Source organism: Mauremys mutica, chromosome 4, assembly GCF_020497125.1.
Source record: "Mauremys mutica isolate MM-2020 ecotype Southern chromosome 4, ASM2049712v1, whole genome shotgun sequence".
In the NCBI taxonomy this organism is placed as follows: domain Eukaryota; kingdom Metazoa; phylum Chordata; order Testudines; family Geoemydidae; genus Mauremys; species Mauremys mutica.
In genome coordinates, this window is record NC_059075.1 from 19,797,266 (window position 1) to 19,811,703 (window position 14,438).

General features: G+C 44.0%; 1 protein-coding gene across 1 annotated transcript in view; it reads right to left on the reverse strand.

Annotated features, from left to right (window-relative positions):
* Positions 1-13,202, reverse strand: part of KIF26A (kinesin family member 26A) — a 138,344-nt gene extending 125,142 nt beyond the window's left edge. The window contains exons 1-2 of the mRNA XM_045017009.1: positions 13,076-13,202; positions 12,448-12,714 (exon numbers count right to left, since the gene is read on the reverse strand). Coding sequence (XP_044872944.1) covers positions 12,448-12,714; positions 13,076-13,141 — 333 coding nt within the window. The 5' untranslated portion in view covers positions 13,142-13,202. The remainder of the gene's footprint in view (positions 1-12,447; positions 12,715-13,075) is intronic.
* Between the last annotated feature and the right edge of the window lie 1,236 nt (positions 13,203-14,438).

A 14,438-nucleotide genomic window follows, 5' to 3' on the forward strand; every position in this document is an offset into this window, starting at 1 on the left:
AGTAGGGAATACTCCTTCTAGGACAAGGGGTTCCAGGTCAGAGGATGGGGATAGTATTTATGATAAGTTGGGTTCCACAGATTTTCACCTATACTAAAAAAAGAGAGCCTGGTAACCTTAATTACACAGATCTCCCTCACTCTTAACCTGAGTAACATCCAACCAGATCTAGCTCATTAAGGTAATTTAGTTCAAAGAAGGATAACAGAGCCTTTCTAAAATACTATTCCATGCAGGAAATGTATACAAATCCAGGTAGAAAGTGTCTTCCTTCTAGAAAGGATGGTGTAAAATACTGGTCTCTACATAGGAAAAATCTGTTCAATAGCAGCCAGTTTAAGCTTGCCCTCCCCAGTTTCAGCGTGTTCTCAGTAGGTAGAGTGATTTGGACTCAGACAATGCCATTTCCATAGGGTTGGAGGTCCATGTATCAAGAGCATGAAGAAAGAAGTGGGGAGGGCCCTGCTCTGGATAGAGAAAAAAATCTCTTGGTGATTTTATCAGCCCACGTTCCATGAGTTTTGAACTGTCAAATCAAGAGAATCAGTCACAATCTGCAGCAGCAGGAGAGATGCGCACTGCCTCCCACAGTCTTGCTATTAACATGTCAGAAGTTGGTTGGGATCCTGTAGGTGGAACTCTTGGCAAAAACAATAAAACAATACTACATATTTCAACAGGTTCAAAGTAACCTCAGATGTTAGGAGCAGATGCTCTTTCACCCCTCCTTCAATTTTTAACTGGTTTTTGTGTTTCTGTCTAATAGGCCAGGGTGTTGAAGAAATTAGCTAGAGAAAGAGCAAGAACAATACTAATTACCCTCAACCAGCCCAGGAGGCTGCAGTCTCAGGAGCTAATTGTGGAATCATTACTTCCCCCATTTCAGATCCCCCTGTGAGAAGACCAAATGCCTCAGGCATCAGTGCTGCATGATAATCCTGCTCACCTGTGTTTTAAAAGGGCATGCCTGACAATCCAAAATGTTTTAGGCACGCTGATTACAACCCTGCTTCAGTCCCACGAGCTTTCATAGCCTTTTATACAGCATGGGGACTATTGCAGGGCTGAGGACACAATAGCTTACCTGGTTGCTCATTTCAGTACATTTGATCTGACACTGTCACTATCCCCTTTATTAGGTTCCACATGTACCTGAAAACCACATCTGATCTCATAGCCTGAAGCACTCGACAGCCATGTCTATGCAAGATTCCATGTTGCAGAAATTAAATATTAAAGATGCATCAAAAAAATGCCCTGTAGCTCATATTTACTAACAAAGATGCACCGTCTACACTGAGGCATCTTTTGAAATGTTAAATATGAAACATTTTAAAGGGAAATTAGTGCTCACAAATGGCACTGAAAACTGGTACATCACACTGGAGTCCCCTATTCTCCACCGGGTAAGTACAGAGTGTTAGCACAAGCTTTCCCCATACCATTCCTCCAATATGTGCCAACCCTACTACAGCAGGGCCAGTTTGCGGGGTTAAAATATTCTCACAGCAAAATAAAGATGAAACACAGCTTACTCAAGGCCTAGTAAGTCATTCCAAATAATCAGCTGACTTCACCAAATTCCAGACCCAACTGCCCCACATTCTAAAGAGCTCAAAAGATTAACTGACTGTGGCGGGAAAGAAAGCCAACTCACAAGAGAGGGCAAGGGCTACCTCACCCGCCTTAGTAAGTTCAGATCTCTTACACACTCAGAGGTACTAGAAGTTGTGAGGGACATTCACATGTTAATTGGATCCTTGCTTATCCAGGTAAGCACAACTGTATGAGTGAAATCCAAGGAAGCTCAACTAGATCCACTACTGATGACTTCCTTTAAACCTTCTTCAGAGAAGACTATTAGCCCACATCCCTGAAGCATGCGATAGTCCAACCAATATTTCAGAAACTAGCACTAGAAGCCAGCGATCTCACAAACGATTACCCCATCTCCATGCTTCCTGTCCCTGACAAACTGACTGAATAAGTGGTTGTGACCATGCTCTGATAGCACCCAAAGTGATGATGGGCAACTGGTCATCAAATGCCCTCACATACTGAGCCCCCAAGTTTCAAACCTGTACCCTCTCTATTTTTTTAGCATACATGTGAAACCCCTGTGAAAGGTCATATGATGCCCCAGGATCTAGTGTCACCAATATGCTGATGACACGCTATTCTTCATCTCTGTGACTAATGCTATCACAAAGGTGTCACAATACCTGCACAAAATAATCACTTGGATGAAAAACAGCTGGCTGGAGCCTGGGGCGGCTCTACCTTTTTGGCCGCCCCAAGCAGTCATGCACGGGAGGCGCCCCGGAGCCGCGGACCTCCCGCGGGCATGACTGCGGAGGGTCCGCTGGTCGCGCGGCTCGGCTGGACCTCCCGCAGCTGCGGACGGTTCGCAGGTCCGGCGGCTCCGCTGGAGCTGCCGCAGTCATGCCTGCGGGAGGTCCAGCTGAGCTGCGGGACCAGCGAACCGTCCGCAGTCATGCCTGCGGGAGGTCCACTGGAGCCGTGGGACGAGCGCCCCCTCCGCAGTCATGCCTGCGGCAGGTCCGGTCGTCCCGGGGCTCCGGTGGACCTCCCACAGGCATGACTGCGGCAGGTCCGCCGGCCCAGCCTGCCGCCCCCCCCCGGGAAAGGGCCGCCCCACGCGCGTGCTTGCCGCTCTGGGGTCTGGAGCCGGCCCTGGCTGGAGCTCAGTCCAGGCAAGAGCAAAGAGTTATGAATAGGAAGAGGAAAACAAACTTCGAGGAGCTAGCCAAGACCCTGACAACATTCTCTGAGGAAGGGATCTCCTTCTGTTTGCTGAATTAGTGTGAGAGGCCTTGGAGTATTTTTAGTTTCATCACCATTCCTTGATAACCAGATATCAACAGTAATCAGGACAATGTGCTTTACCTTCTGCTTGTCAGGAGACTACAGCCTTTCTTTTCAGACAAGGACCTACTGTAGGGATATTAAAGAAGGTTTATATTAAACATGGTTTATATGAGAAATGATTTATTGATTTATTGTTAATTAATACTTTATAACTTAAGGTTTATGTTAGAAGTAAATTTGTGATGATTTATTGATTTATTCTTAATTGATACTTTATAACTTAAGGTTTATGTTAGAAGTAAATTTGTGATTCCCAACATTTAGCCTCTAACTTGCAAGCCACCAGCTGTGTCTGTGTGAACCCTGCTCAAAGAGATACTTGGTATAAAACTTGTTAAGCTCAAAGAAATACTTTGTATAAAACTTGTTAAACATTAATTAACTCTAAGTAAGCCAAAACAGTAGCTGTTATAGTGTATAAATAGAGACCCCCACCCTCTGTAAGTTTTCATCTCACTTTATCTTTGATTGTTAAAAGACAGGGAGTCTCACATAAATTGGTAACACCCCAAAAAGTAAAGAAACAGTGAAATAGATGTGATTAAGATAGAGAATGTATGTGACTGAATGGTTAGGGAGTTACCAGTCTGAAGAATTCAGTGTTGGCTGAAGAAGGTGTCAAGTGGGATCAACCAGATGACCCACCACACCTCAAAGGAAGGAAAAACAAGCATCTGACAGAATGGAGCCAGCCATCTGCTGATTGATTTAGCAACAGCAGAATGAGGCAACTCCTATGAACTAACATAGGGAAAAATCCCTATAAAACTGGACTCTAAAGACTGAGGACTTTGAGTCTATGGTTCTGATACCAACCTCCAGGAGCATCAGATGCATCTGACACAGACTCGGCTCCATCCTCATGACCAAGGTACCTGGCCAGTAACTTGGCATGAGCAACATCTAGGCTGGTAACTATAACATCTATACAGAACCTGAATGAATGATTGTGTGAATGAATATGTGTGTGTGTGTGTGTGTGTCTGTGTCTGTGTCTGTGTCTGTGTGTGTATAAGGAATAAGTAGTAATAGAAATAAGTAGGAAAACATTGTCTTTTGTTTTGTTATGGTATTTACAATAAATGTGGCATCTTTGCCTTATCCCTCTTAATAAGATCCTGCTGGTTTTTATTATATTGGTACAACATTTTGGTGGAGAATAGCGAAAGGGGGATTATTGGTATTTTTGCCTCACTTATTGTAAACCATTCTGTGTGCACACAACCGGCTCTACAGAGCACGGTTCTATTCCTGGTTAACCAAAACTGCTGGCCCCCGTGTGGGTAGCAGGAAAATAAAGAGCTCATAAGATTTTTAACAAAACCTGCTGGCCCCCGTGTGGGTAGTAGGAAAAGATTGTTAACAAAACCTGCTGGCCCCCGGGTGGGTAGTAGGAAAAGTAAAATTGTTAACAAAAACTGCTGGCCCCCGGGTGGGTAGTAGGAAAAGAAAAAATTGTTAACAAAAACTGCTGGCCCCCGGGTGGGTAGTAGGAAAATTGTTAACTAAATCTGTTGGCCTCCGTGAAGGTAGCAGAAAAAGAAATATAAATATATATATATTTATATCAGGAGCAACAAGAGGGTCCCAGGGACCAGACAGTGCTGCTCGCTGAACAAAATTTAAAATGTTTAAGAAAAGGCAAGGGAAAACAGTCCCAGAGGAAGAAATGAAGTCAAAAGTAGCTTCTACCTCACCTTTTATTAAAGAGATAATGCCTTTTCAGCAAATTCTCCAAAGATATGGGCACAGTCCTTGGACTGAACAAGCCCTTGCAAATATCTGCACCATTTTGGACCTAGAGGATAGATTGGCCCAATATATCCTCATATGCAAACCCCTAAATGCAGTAAAAAGAGATGCTGCAGGGATCTGGCTGCTGTGGAAGGCTTGTAATGACAGCTACCTCCACCTAGCAGCCTGTAAAGAGGAGAAAATAGCTCTAAAAAAAAACTATCCCAATTGGAAAAAGGGGTAGAAAATTGGAAAGTAATGGCACATTGGGAAAAAGAGGCTTGGAACCCCCAAAAAACATGGGAAGAAAATATGTGAAACAACCATTGTAAGCTGCTCTTTTAGGAATTAGGGGCTATAGTGCTTAATATTTATCAGTTTGGGTTTGTTTTTTTTTTTTGTTGTGGTTGGTTGTTGTTCACAACTGTTGGGAAAATGTAAAAACAAAAAAAAAAACTGCATTAAGATTTACAAGCCTCTGCTGCAAAAGCAGAGAAATAAAAATGTATGTAGTTCTCAAATCCAGTTAGATGCCCTTAAGGTTGGGTACAAAGAGTTAAAACAGCACTCTCAAATCCTACAACAGCAGTAACATCAGAAGAAGAAACATTTGAGACCCCAGAAGGGGCAGGTTTTTGGGACCCCTCTGAAGAGTAGGAAGGGGAACATTTGGGTAGATTCCTCCTCCCAGGGGCAGAATGCCATTGCAACAGTAACAAAAGTGCTTGCTTCTGCCTCAGACCTCCAGGCCATGGCAAAGTGGCTGGGGATTTTAAAATAATTTGTTTTTTTTACACCACATAATTAGCATTTGTGCAGCCCCAAGTACCAAACACACTGTGGCAGAGACTAAGCAGGGTCTGCCATGTGGAAGCACTGTGCTAATTTATTTTTAAGCTTTTATCTTTCAGGCTCTAAAACCAAAACATCAGGAGAGCTGGTACCAGCTGAAGAGTTATAAAATACCATGGTTATAGTGTCGCGACAAAGTCTGTGTTCAGTGTTCTGTGTTGCATGTTCTCTGTTGCATGTTCTGTGTCTGTCTCTAGTGGTGTCCTGTGCTAGCATTGGGTCCAAAAAAAAAAAAATACTACACTAGACAGAGCAAATGTCTTTTCCTCTCTCTACTTCCCCCATGTCCATCCAACTTATCAATCACCACTTGTGTCCAAAAGACTTTGGTCCCCAGTGCATCAGGTTTATTTTTTGTTAGGTTTTCCACACTTTTCTCTATACACTCTGGTTCTACTTCCCCAAGTCCTAAAGGGTAGTTCTTGGGCCCCCCATAACCTGTAAGACCTTGACCCATAATTGCAGGGCCCCATCTTTCAGGTCCCCCAAAAACCTCTTAAGTACAACTGTTAAAAATAGGGAATTCTGCAACATTTTAGCAAATAAATGTTAGTTTAAGTCCAAATCAGCTTAACCTTGCATGACAACTATAGTCCTCCAACAAAATCTTATTTCTTGTGTGTGCTTAAGAACCTCAGAAACTTTTATTGTTTGATGGCTATTGCAGCATCAAACTTAGACCTCATCTTATGTGTCAATGTACCCAATTATTGTAATGGTTATGGTTTTATTGTATTCCCAATTGTTATAACTATAATTGTTTGGATTTGTGTTTAGGTTATATCTGGTCTTTAGTCAATTGTAATGGTTTTAGTTATATTCACCTGGTTATAATTGTTTGGTTTGTTTACAACAGATCACCTGTGCCCTACCATGACAACAACTACTGTAATGATCATAGATCAAGGGGCAGAGTGTTAGCAGCCCCCAGTAGATAAATGTAAATGCAATGTCAGTACTGTTTTTACTAAACAAATAACTTATTACTGGTATAATATATTCTTTGGATGGTCCCCAACCACTACTGGCATCCTATCAGTAATGCTACATCCCTTAATAGTTGTCTTAGTATTAAATTGTATTTGTATTATTAAAATGTTTAGCATGTGCTTTTGGATAAAAAGAATGTACAATAGATTGGAATCACAAACCCATGTTGCCTCACAGTACCTTCTTTTAAACAGGTTACATAGAAAGTGACACTAACGAATATATGTATATCGTAGTGTCAAAAGGGGGATTATGTAGGGATATTAAAGAAGGTTTATATTAAACATGGTTTATATGAGAAATGATTTATTGATTTATTGTTAATTAATACTTTATAACTTAAGGTTTATGTTAGAAGTAAATTTGTGATGATTTATTGATTTATTCTTAATTGATACTTTATAACTTAAGGTTTATGTTAGAAGTAAATTTGTGATTCCCAACATTTAGCCTCTAACTTGCAAGCCACCAGCTGTGTCTGTGTGAACCCTGCTCAAAGAGATACTTGGTATAAAACTTGTTAAGCTCAAAGAAATACTTTGTATAAAACTTGTTAAACATTAATTAACTCTAAGTAAGCCAAAACAGTAGCTGTTATAGTGTATAAATAGAGACCCCCACCCTCTGTAAGTTTTCATCTCACTTTATCTTTGATTGTTAAAAGACAGGGAGTCTCACATAAATTGGTAACACCCCAAAAAGTAAAGAAACAGTGAAATAGATGTGATTAAGATAGAGAATGTATGTGACTGAATGGTTAGGGAGTTACCAGTCTGAAGAATTCAGTGTTGGCTGAAGAAGGTGTCAAGTGGGATCAACCAGATGACCCACCACACCTCAAAGGAAGGAAAAACAAGCATCTGACAGAATGGAGCCAGCCATCTGCTGATTGATTTAGCAACAGCAGAATGAGGCAACTCCTATGAACTAACATAGGGAAAAATCCCTATAAAACTGGACTCTAAAGACTGAGGACTTTGAGTCTATGGTTCTGATACCAACCTCCAGGAGCATCAGATGCATCTGACACAGACTCGGCTCCATCCTCATGACCAAGGTACCTGGCCAGTAACTTGGCATGAGCAACATCTAGGCTGGTAACTATAACATCTATACAGAACCTGAATGAATGATTGTGTGAATGAATATGTGTGTGTGTGTGTGTGTGTGTGTGTGTCTGTGTCTGTGTCTGTGTGTGTATAAGGAATAAGTAGTAATAGAAATAAGTAGGAAAACATTGTCTTTTGTTTTGTTATGGTATTTACAATAAATGTGGCATCTTTGCCTTATCCCTCTTAATAAGATCCTGCTGGTTTTTATTATATTGGTACAACACTACCAACCACGATACAAATGTTCATCAACTCAATACTGGACTTCCCTCCTCTAGAGAGCACAGTCATGGCCACTCAGAGACTGTAACTTGTGCAACATATAGCTAGCCCACCTCTTGAGAAGGGCAGGCTGAATACAAGAAGCTGGTACTCAGCCCCCTCCAGTGACTCACTTATCACTTATCCCCCTTCCCATATAGGAATGGCTATACCAGTATAAAACACCTTTACACCTATACAGCTGCATCTACACTTGGGAACTGTACTGCTTTAACTATACCAATATAAGTAAAAAGGTATAATTTTTGTGCGTAGGCCAACACTAACCTCTCTGCCTGTTTCCCTCCTTTCTGAGGTCCATATGCTGCTTTGACATCTCTTTAGAAATGAGACTTACTTACCTCACAGGGGCATTGAATGGCTTAATTAATTAACATTTGTCAAGTGCTGTGAAGATCTTAAACACTAAGCATTATTATTATTATTATTATTTAAATCTACATGCCCATTCAATCCTTGGCCTCTCTTGTGTGACTGCCAACAACTATGCCAATTAGTGCTAATTGTTGTTCTGTGGTTTTGTGATGAGGATATCTGCCAAATGGGAATGAGACTGTGACCACCAAGTATTTTCCTATAGGTCACCAAACAGCTGTCAAATTATAACAACTTTCAGTCTCTACCAACCTGGTCTGAATTCAAACCAGAACCCCATTAGTAAAAGACTGTATCCCATTACCAATTCCCTGAGGCATCCAGTCTGCCAGACAAATACAAAACTTTTTATTAGAGCTAAACCAATACTTTCTTTTTAGTCTATTTTTTCACACAGAATCAGTACATGGCCCAGTAAACTGACACTGATACTGCAATATTTAATGCTAATCTGTGATACTTCCACATTAAACTTTGCTTGCTTCTACACATGCTTGATTGAAACTACGTCTTAATTCATTTTCAGGTATCATTGTGACAGCAAACAGTAAAGACAACAGAAAAAGAAGGGAATTGATAGTGTAGAGTGTAGTAAATTTCTTGTTTAAGAACTTGGTTCTGGAGTTTTAACCTAGGCTAAGATTCATATCTTTCTTATCAGTTGTCCATATATGGTCAGTGGACTTTAAAAAGATAACACAATAAATGTGTACCAGTAGTCACTGCATATCACTCTAGCACTGAAACCTCATTTTAAGTTACCTTTTACTCAAAGGGCAGCAGCACAAAAGTTAAATGAATCATACTATTCTCAAGCAATTATTATCCTTTAAGGCAGGTTACAGAAACTCATCCTTTGGACAGCAAACAATATTTTGACTTTTTACTCTAATTTGAATTCAATCCCTTCTCAGCTGCACCATGTATGAGAATGCAACTTCCCTCTTTCATCAATAATTATGTCCTTCTTTAATCTATAAACCACCCACCCACCTTCCCAAAGAGCTTCTGCACCAGGTGTAGAGACCTTTCTGAATCTGTGCTGAAAGATTCCTTAATTATCATGGCAAAGGCCACAAATCCTTTGAGCACATAGCAAGTTCAAAGAAGTAGCCTTCTTGTGTTTACTCATCCCAAAGTATGTTAGTTCCTTGTCATTAGTTCTATCTTTATTTTAAATTTATGAACTTGCCACTGCCCGGAAGAGAAGCTGCTTTTTCAAACGGCTTGTTATGTAATTAAACAAGAAAGCAAAATAAAAGCTGCCTTTCTAGCACAAACATTATAAAATGCTCAACCTGCCAACATGCTAGTTCAGATCCTCAGCTGTTGTAAATCAACATAGCTCCACCAATTTCAGAGTAATGCCAGATTACACCAGCTGAGGATCGGGACCATTGACCATTATCTCCTGTTGCCGTCAAAGTGCACTGGTGTGCAATAAGTTAGTAGGGACTCTAGCTGTTGATTGTGTTGTCTTCCTCTGTACTAAGTAGTTTATTTGCTGAACTAAATGTCTTGTGGGCATTTGAAAATACAGTTTCAATCATTAAATATCCTGTAACTCTACAGATTCAGCTCTTTGAGATTATCATACGCTACTCAATAAACTAACCACTCTTTGTGTCTATTATTCTACGAACAAGTTTGTCAAGGTTTTAACACTGCGACAGCTATTAAGTTATTACTTTTCTGTGCATGGTTTGAACCCTGGAGAAAAGGGGGATTAATTTACCCATCATCAAGTGCTTATCAGGAAGGTTCCCTGGAGACTTACACAAATGAGACCACACAAACAGAACTTTGGAGACAGGTCTCTTCTCCTGAACACCTGGGCAAGATCCATTGACTTTCCAGCATATGTATTTTTTCCCATGACAAAGATCCATGTACTTTTCCATCTAAATATAGGACCCCATTACTTTCCAATAAAGGCAGAAACTCCAATAAGAATAATAAGAATTCAGGCATTGTATGGTTCTTTTAAAGCCAGTATATCACAAACACTTAACAATAGGAAATTAAACTTCTATTCACCATTCATGGGGATCCAGACAACAGGAGGTCCAATAGTTCTGCCTTCAGTTGAGATAAAGTACATGACATTTTACACTAAAAGAAATAAGGACTTGATCCAAAACCCACTGAAGTCAATGGAAAGACTCCCATTGATTTCACAGGGCTTTGGATCAAGCCCTAAAATACTATAATCTGAGCTTTGCATTCTGACACTACAGTACAATGCACCTCCAAACAAAACTATATTTAGATTCAATGGGAATTCTGTAGATCATACAGGAACTCTTTGAATGAAAATGAAGGTCAAGAGGGTTTGGCTTCCTCTGCAGACCTCCCCCCCCTTCTTGCAAACATCCAGATAAGCATTGTTTGGAAAACAATGTTATTCCAATGCTATCAAAAATGTAATGCACATTTTGTCTGCCTTGTAAATGAACGACTAGGGTCTTCTGTTCTATGTTGTCCCACTACCTAATCTTTGTAATCTGTTAATGTGTCTAGTCACAACTGTATGTGCTTTTTACCTATAATGGCTTTTAAGAGTAATGTTTCACATACTTGTGCTAGAAGAACATATTAATAATATAATGCAACTAACATATGCATATCATATACACAGAGAAAGAAGAAGATTGTGCAGATAAACACACTACCTATAGGTAAAGCAATGCATATGGCAAATGAAAACCCCAGAACACTCACGCATTATACTCATTCATTATCAGATATTCATCAATGTCTAGTAGAAGGCATAAATGCATCAGAATATGATGTGACCAAGATTTGCCCTTGTGAGATTAAGAACAGGAGCCAACCCACCAAGCAGAGATGTGTATTCAAGCATCCGGTCATTTAGGGCCCAGCAAAACCATCCTTCATAAACTTTCTTTCCAAATTATATGAATGAAATATGTAGGCACATCAGGAACATCACAGTTTAATGTTCAGTAGCATTTTATGGCCTGCATGAAATGAACTATTGTTAGTGCCACTTTAGTGCTACTGCCAATTGTTAGTGATCTTGCAATAGAACAAATTAATGTCCTGTAAAGCACAGTTGCCCTTTCGCTCAGACTATCTCCCAGAACTATGTGACTGGGGCTCTGAGTCACAGGCCACTTACACCAACTTCTACCAAGTTTGACAAAGGGCACTTTTGGCACTTCATGCTCTTAGTGTGAGGAAAGACTGCACAGTCTGGACTGACTTTGATCCCTGATACAGTGTGTGTTCCGGACTGCACGCCACACAATGTTTAATCTACTCTTCAGCTCACACTGTCAGCAAAAAGTAATCCTGGCAATCAGTTATATGTATGTACTGGGTGAGTTTGCAATGGCTGCAGTTTCATTTTGCTAAAGAAGAGCTTGAAATCTAAAGTCATGATTTACAGACTTCAAGGCACAGAGAATCCACCATTTACTCTAGTATAAATCAGCAAGTGACCAGTGACCCACACTGCAGAGGAAGGTGAAAACCTGCAGGGTCTCTGCCAATCTGACCTGGGGGGAAATTCCTTCCTGACCCCAAATATATTAGACCCACCAGCCTGACACCTGGGAAAGAATTCACTGTAGTAACTCAGAGCCTTCCCCATCTAGTGTCTCATCTCCAGCTGTTAGGGATATTTGCCACTAGCAGTCGCAGATGGGCCACATGCCACTCTAAAGCAATCCCACCATACCATCCCTTCCATATACTTATCAAGCTCAGTCTTAAAACTAGTTAGGATTTTTTGCCCCCTCTGCTCCCCTTCCAGCTCTGGATCAGCACTATGCAAAGATCTAGCCTTGCACTATGTATAGCCACATTTCAGAGTAGCAGCAGTGTGTTCTTTTTATGTATAGACACAGGTATTTACTATGCAGAGATCTAGCTCTGCAGCATAGCAGGTAGTTCTATATACTCTAAAAGTACTATGCAGAAAGCTAGGTAGCAGTAGCACTGAGTTCCAGATGCTGAGCTCTAGACAGGTACCAGGAACCTTAGGTGCACAGCTCTCCACACGCTGTGGGTTAGATAGCCCTCCCCACGCAGATTTGTGTAGTGTGCAAAGATCTGTAGCCAGGTACTGGGTGGGCACAGTGTAGAGGTCTAGGGAAGGGCTCCACAGCTCTCCAGCTGTGTGCGCTCCAGATGTCATTGCGCAACCCCACTCCGCGTGAGTCTGTGCCCGGGCAGGGGCCTGGCTTACCGGCAGGGAGTTAGCTGGGCTGCTGCTGGCGGCCAGTTTCACCGCTTGCTTCTTGAGTTCGGCCAGTTTGACCTGGCAGTTCTTGCACCATCCTCCTTTCCCGGCTCTCTCGAAGTGCCCCAGCTCGGCCAGCGAGACGGCCCCAGCTCCCTCCGGAGGGGGGCGGCTGCCGCAACGGTCCTCATCGGCGGCAGGCGGCAGCCTCTTCCTAGGGGCGAGCTCCAGAGAGAGCGGGGCAGGCTCTCGCCCAGAGCTTCCCTCCGCGACCTGCAAAGAGAGAAGGACTCAGGACAGTGCAAGGAGCCAGCAGCTCCCGTTAACCGGGGCAGCCTGCAAAGAGGGGTCCCTGCGCCTGGGAGGGAACCCTGCAAAGAGCAGCCCCCGGGCCGGGCCGGACCGGTGCAAAAAGCCAGCTCTGCTACCCGGGGCGCGGTGCACTGCCCGGTTCCCGCGCACGCTGCTCGCCCGGCCTCCCGTGCAAAGTTCCCTCGTGCCTCCCAAGCGCGCGGCCAACTAGCAACAAACTTCAGGCACCCGGGGGATCCGCGCGCGGAGGGCAGGGGTGAAACCTCCCGCGCTCTGCACCAGGCTCCATTAACCTTCCGTCAAAAGTCCCGCCCCAACTTACCCCCGCAGCCCGGTGTTCAGAGCCCAGGCACCTTCTCCCAGCTGGGCTCTCTGCAGCCCGGATCATGGTTCCGGCCCAGGCCGGGTTTTGTCACCTGGACCCTGACCCACCCGCGCGCCCGGAGCCCGGCTGTTTGCAGCTACACTGGGCTGCGCAGTCCCGAGCTGTCCTGAAAGACCTTCCTGCCCATTGCCAAGTCCAGAGACCGGGGGCTGCAAAGTCCGGCTCCTTGGTCTCCACTTGCAAGGGCAGCTGCTGCGGCGGCGGCGGCGGGCGGCAGCCTGGAGCTACGTAATATTTCCTCCCATGTTGTTGTTGTAACTCAAGGGAGTAAAGTTTGGGTTGCGAGTTCGCGAGAGAAGCCCCGGACTGAGGCAGCGGGCGGAGCAGTGGGGAGGAGAAGGCGGAGGAGGAGTGAGCTCCCCACCTCGGTGCAGAAAGGGACCGAGCGCACAGGAGCGCGTTAGGAAAAACTGCTCCGAGGGGAGGAGGGGCTCCGCGTGGGGTGGGCTGAACGAGGTGGGAGCCGCCAGAGTTTGAGCGTTTCTTTCCCACATTGACCCTGCAAGTCTCCGTTCGGCTCCAAACCCTCAGGAGCGTTAGTGGGGTGCCCGCCACGCGAACCCCTTCAAATAAAAACCCAGAGGTTCCTGAACAGCGACAAGGGGGTTGCTGGTTAGTAGTTTGCATAGGGCAGCCCGAGCCAAACTTTCCAAAGAACTCTCAGGATCAGGCTTTTAAACTCCTATATCATGGGGGGGGGGGGGGACGGTGTCTATGAAGGAAATGGGATTGAACCCTGGGCTCTGCACTTCAAACTAGCAAGAAAGGAGGCACAGCTCTGAGTTACTCTCGCCGTTTGTTTTATTGCATGTGCCTGGAGAGCTCGCTCTCTCTAGGGATCCCTCCAGATGCAGCTCGGTGCCTGGCTGCAGCCACGTTTGCTTGGGTGGCGTTTGAGAGCCTCACACACCTTGCACAGGTGACTCTGCGCTCTCGCTCTCTGAGACACACACACACGCTGGAGTCTGTGTACTGCTCCGCCCATTCCCATCAGCTCTTTGGGAATGTGCATGTGACAACTGACCCGACAGGTGGAGAAATCCCCGTTCCTCCGCTAATTGTCTCTCTGGCTGCCGTTCCGCCTCCTGTCCTTAGCACTTCTGTTGCGGGCAGACAGATGTGTGAAACCATTCCTTGCCCCTGATTGCTACAGCCCCACCCCCACCCCCAGCTGGACAACAAAGGTCCGGCCCGTTCGGTTCTGACCCGCGGAGAGGATCTGGATGCGTTTTACACCTGCAAGAGTGTGACGGGCAGTGGCTTCACGCTTCACTCTCGCGGGCAGGGTAGTTGCGTGGCT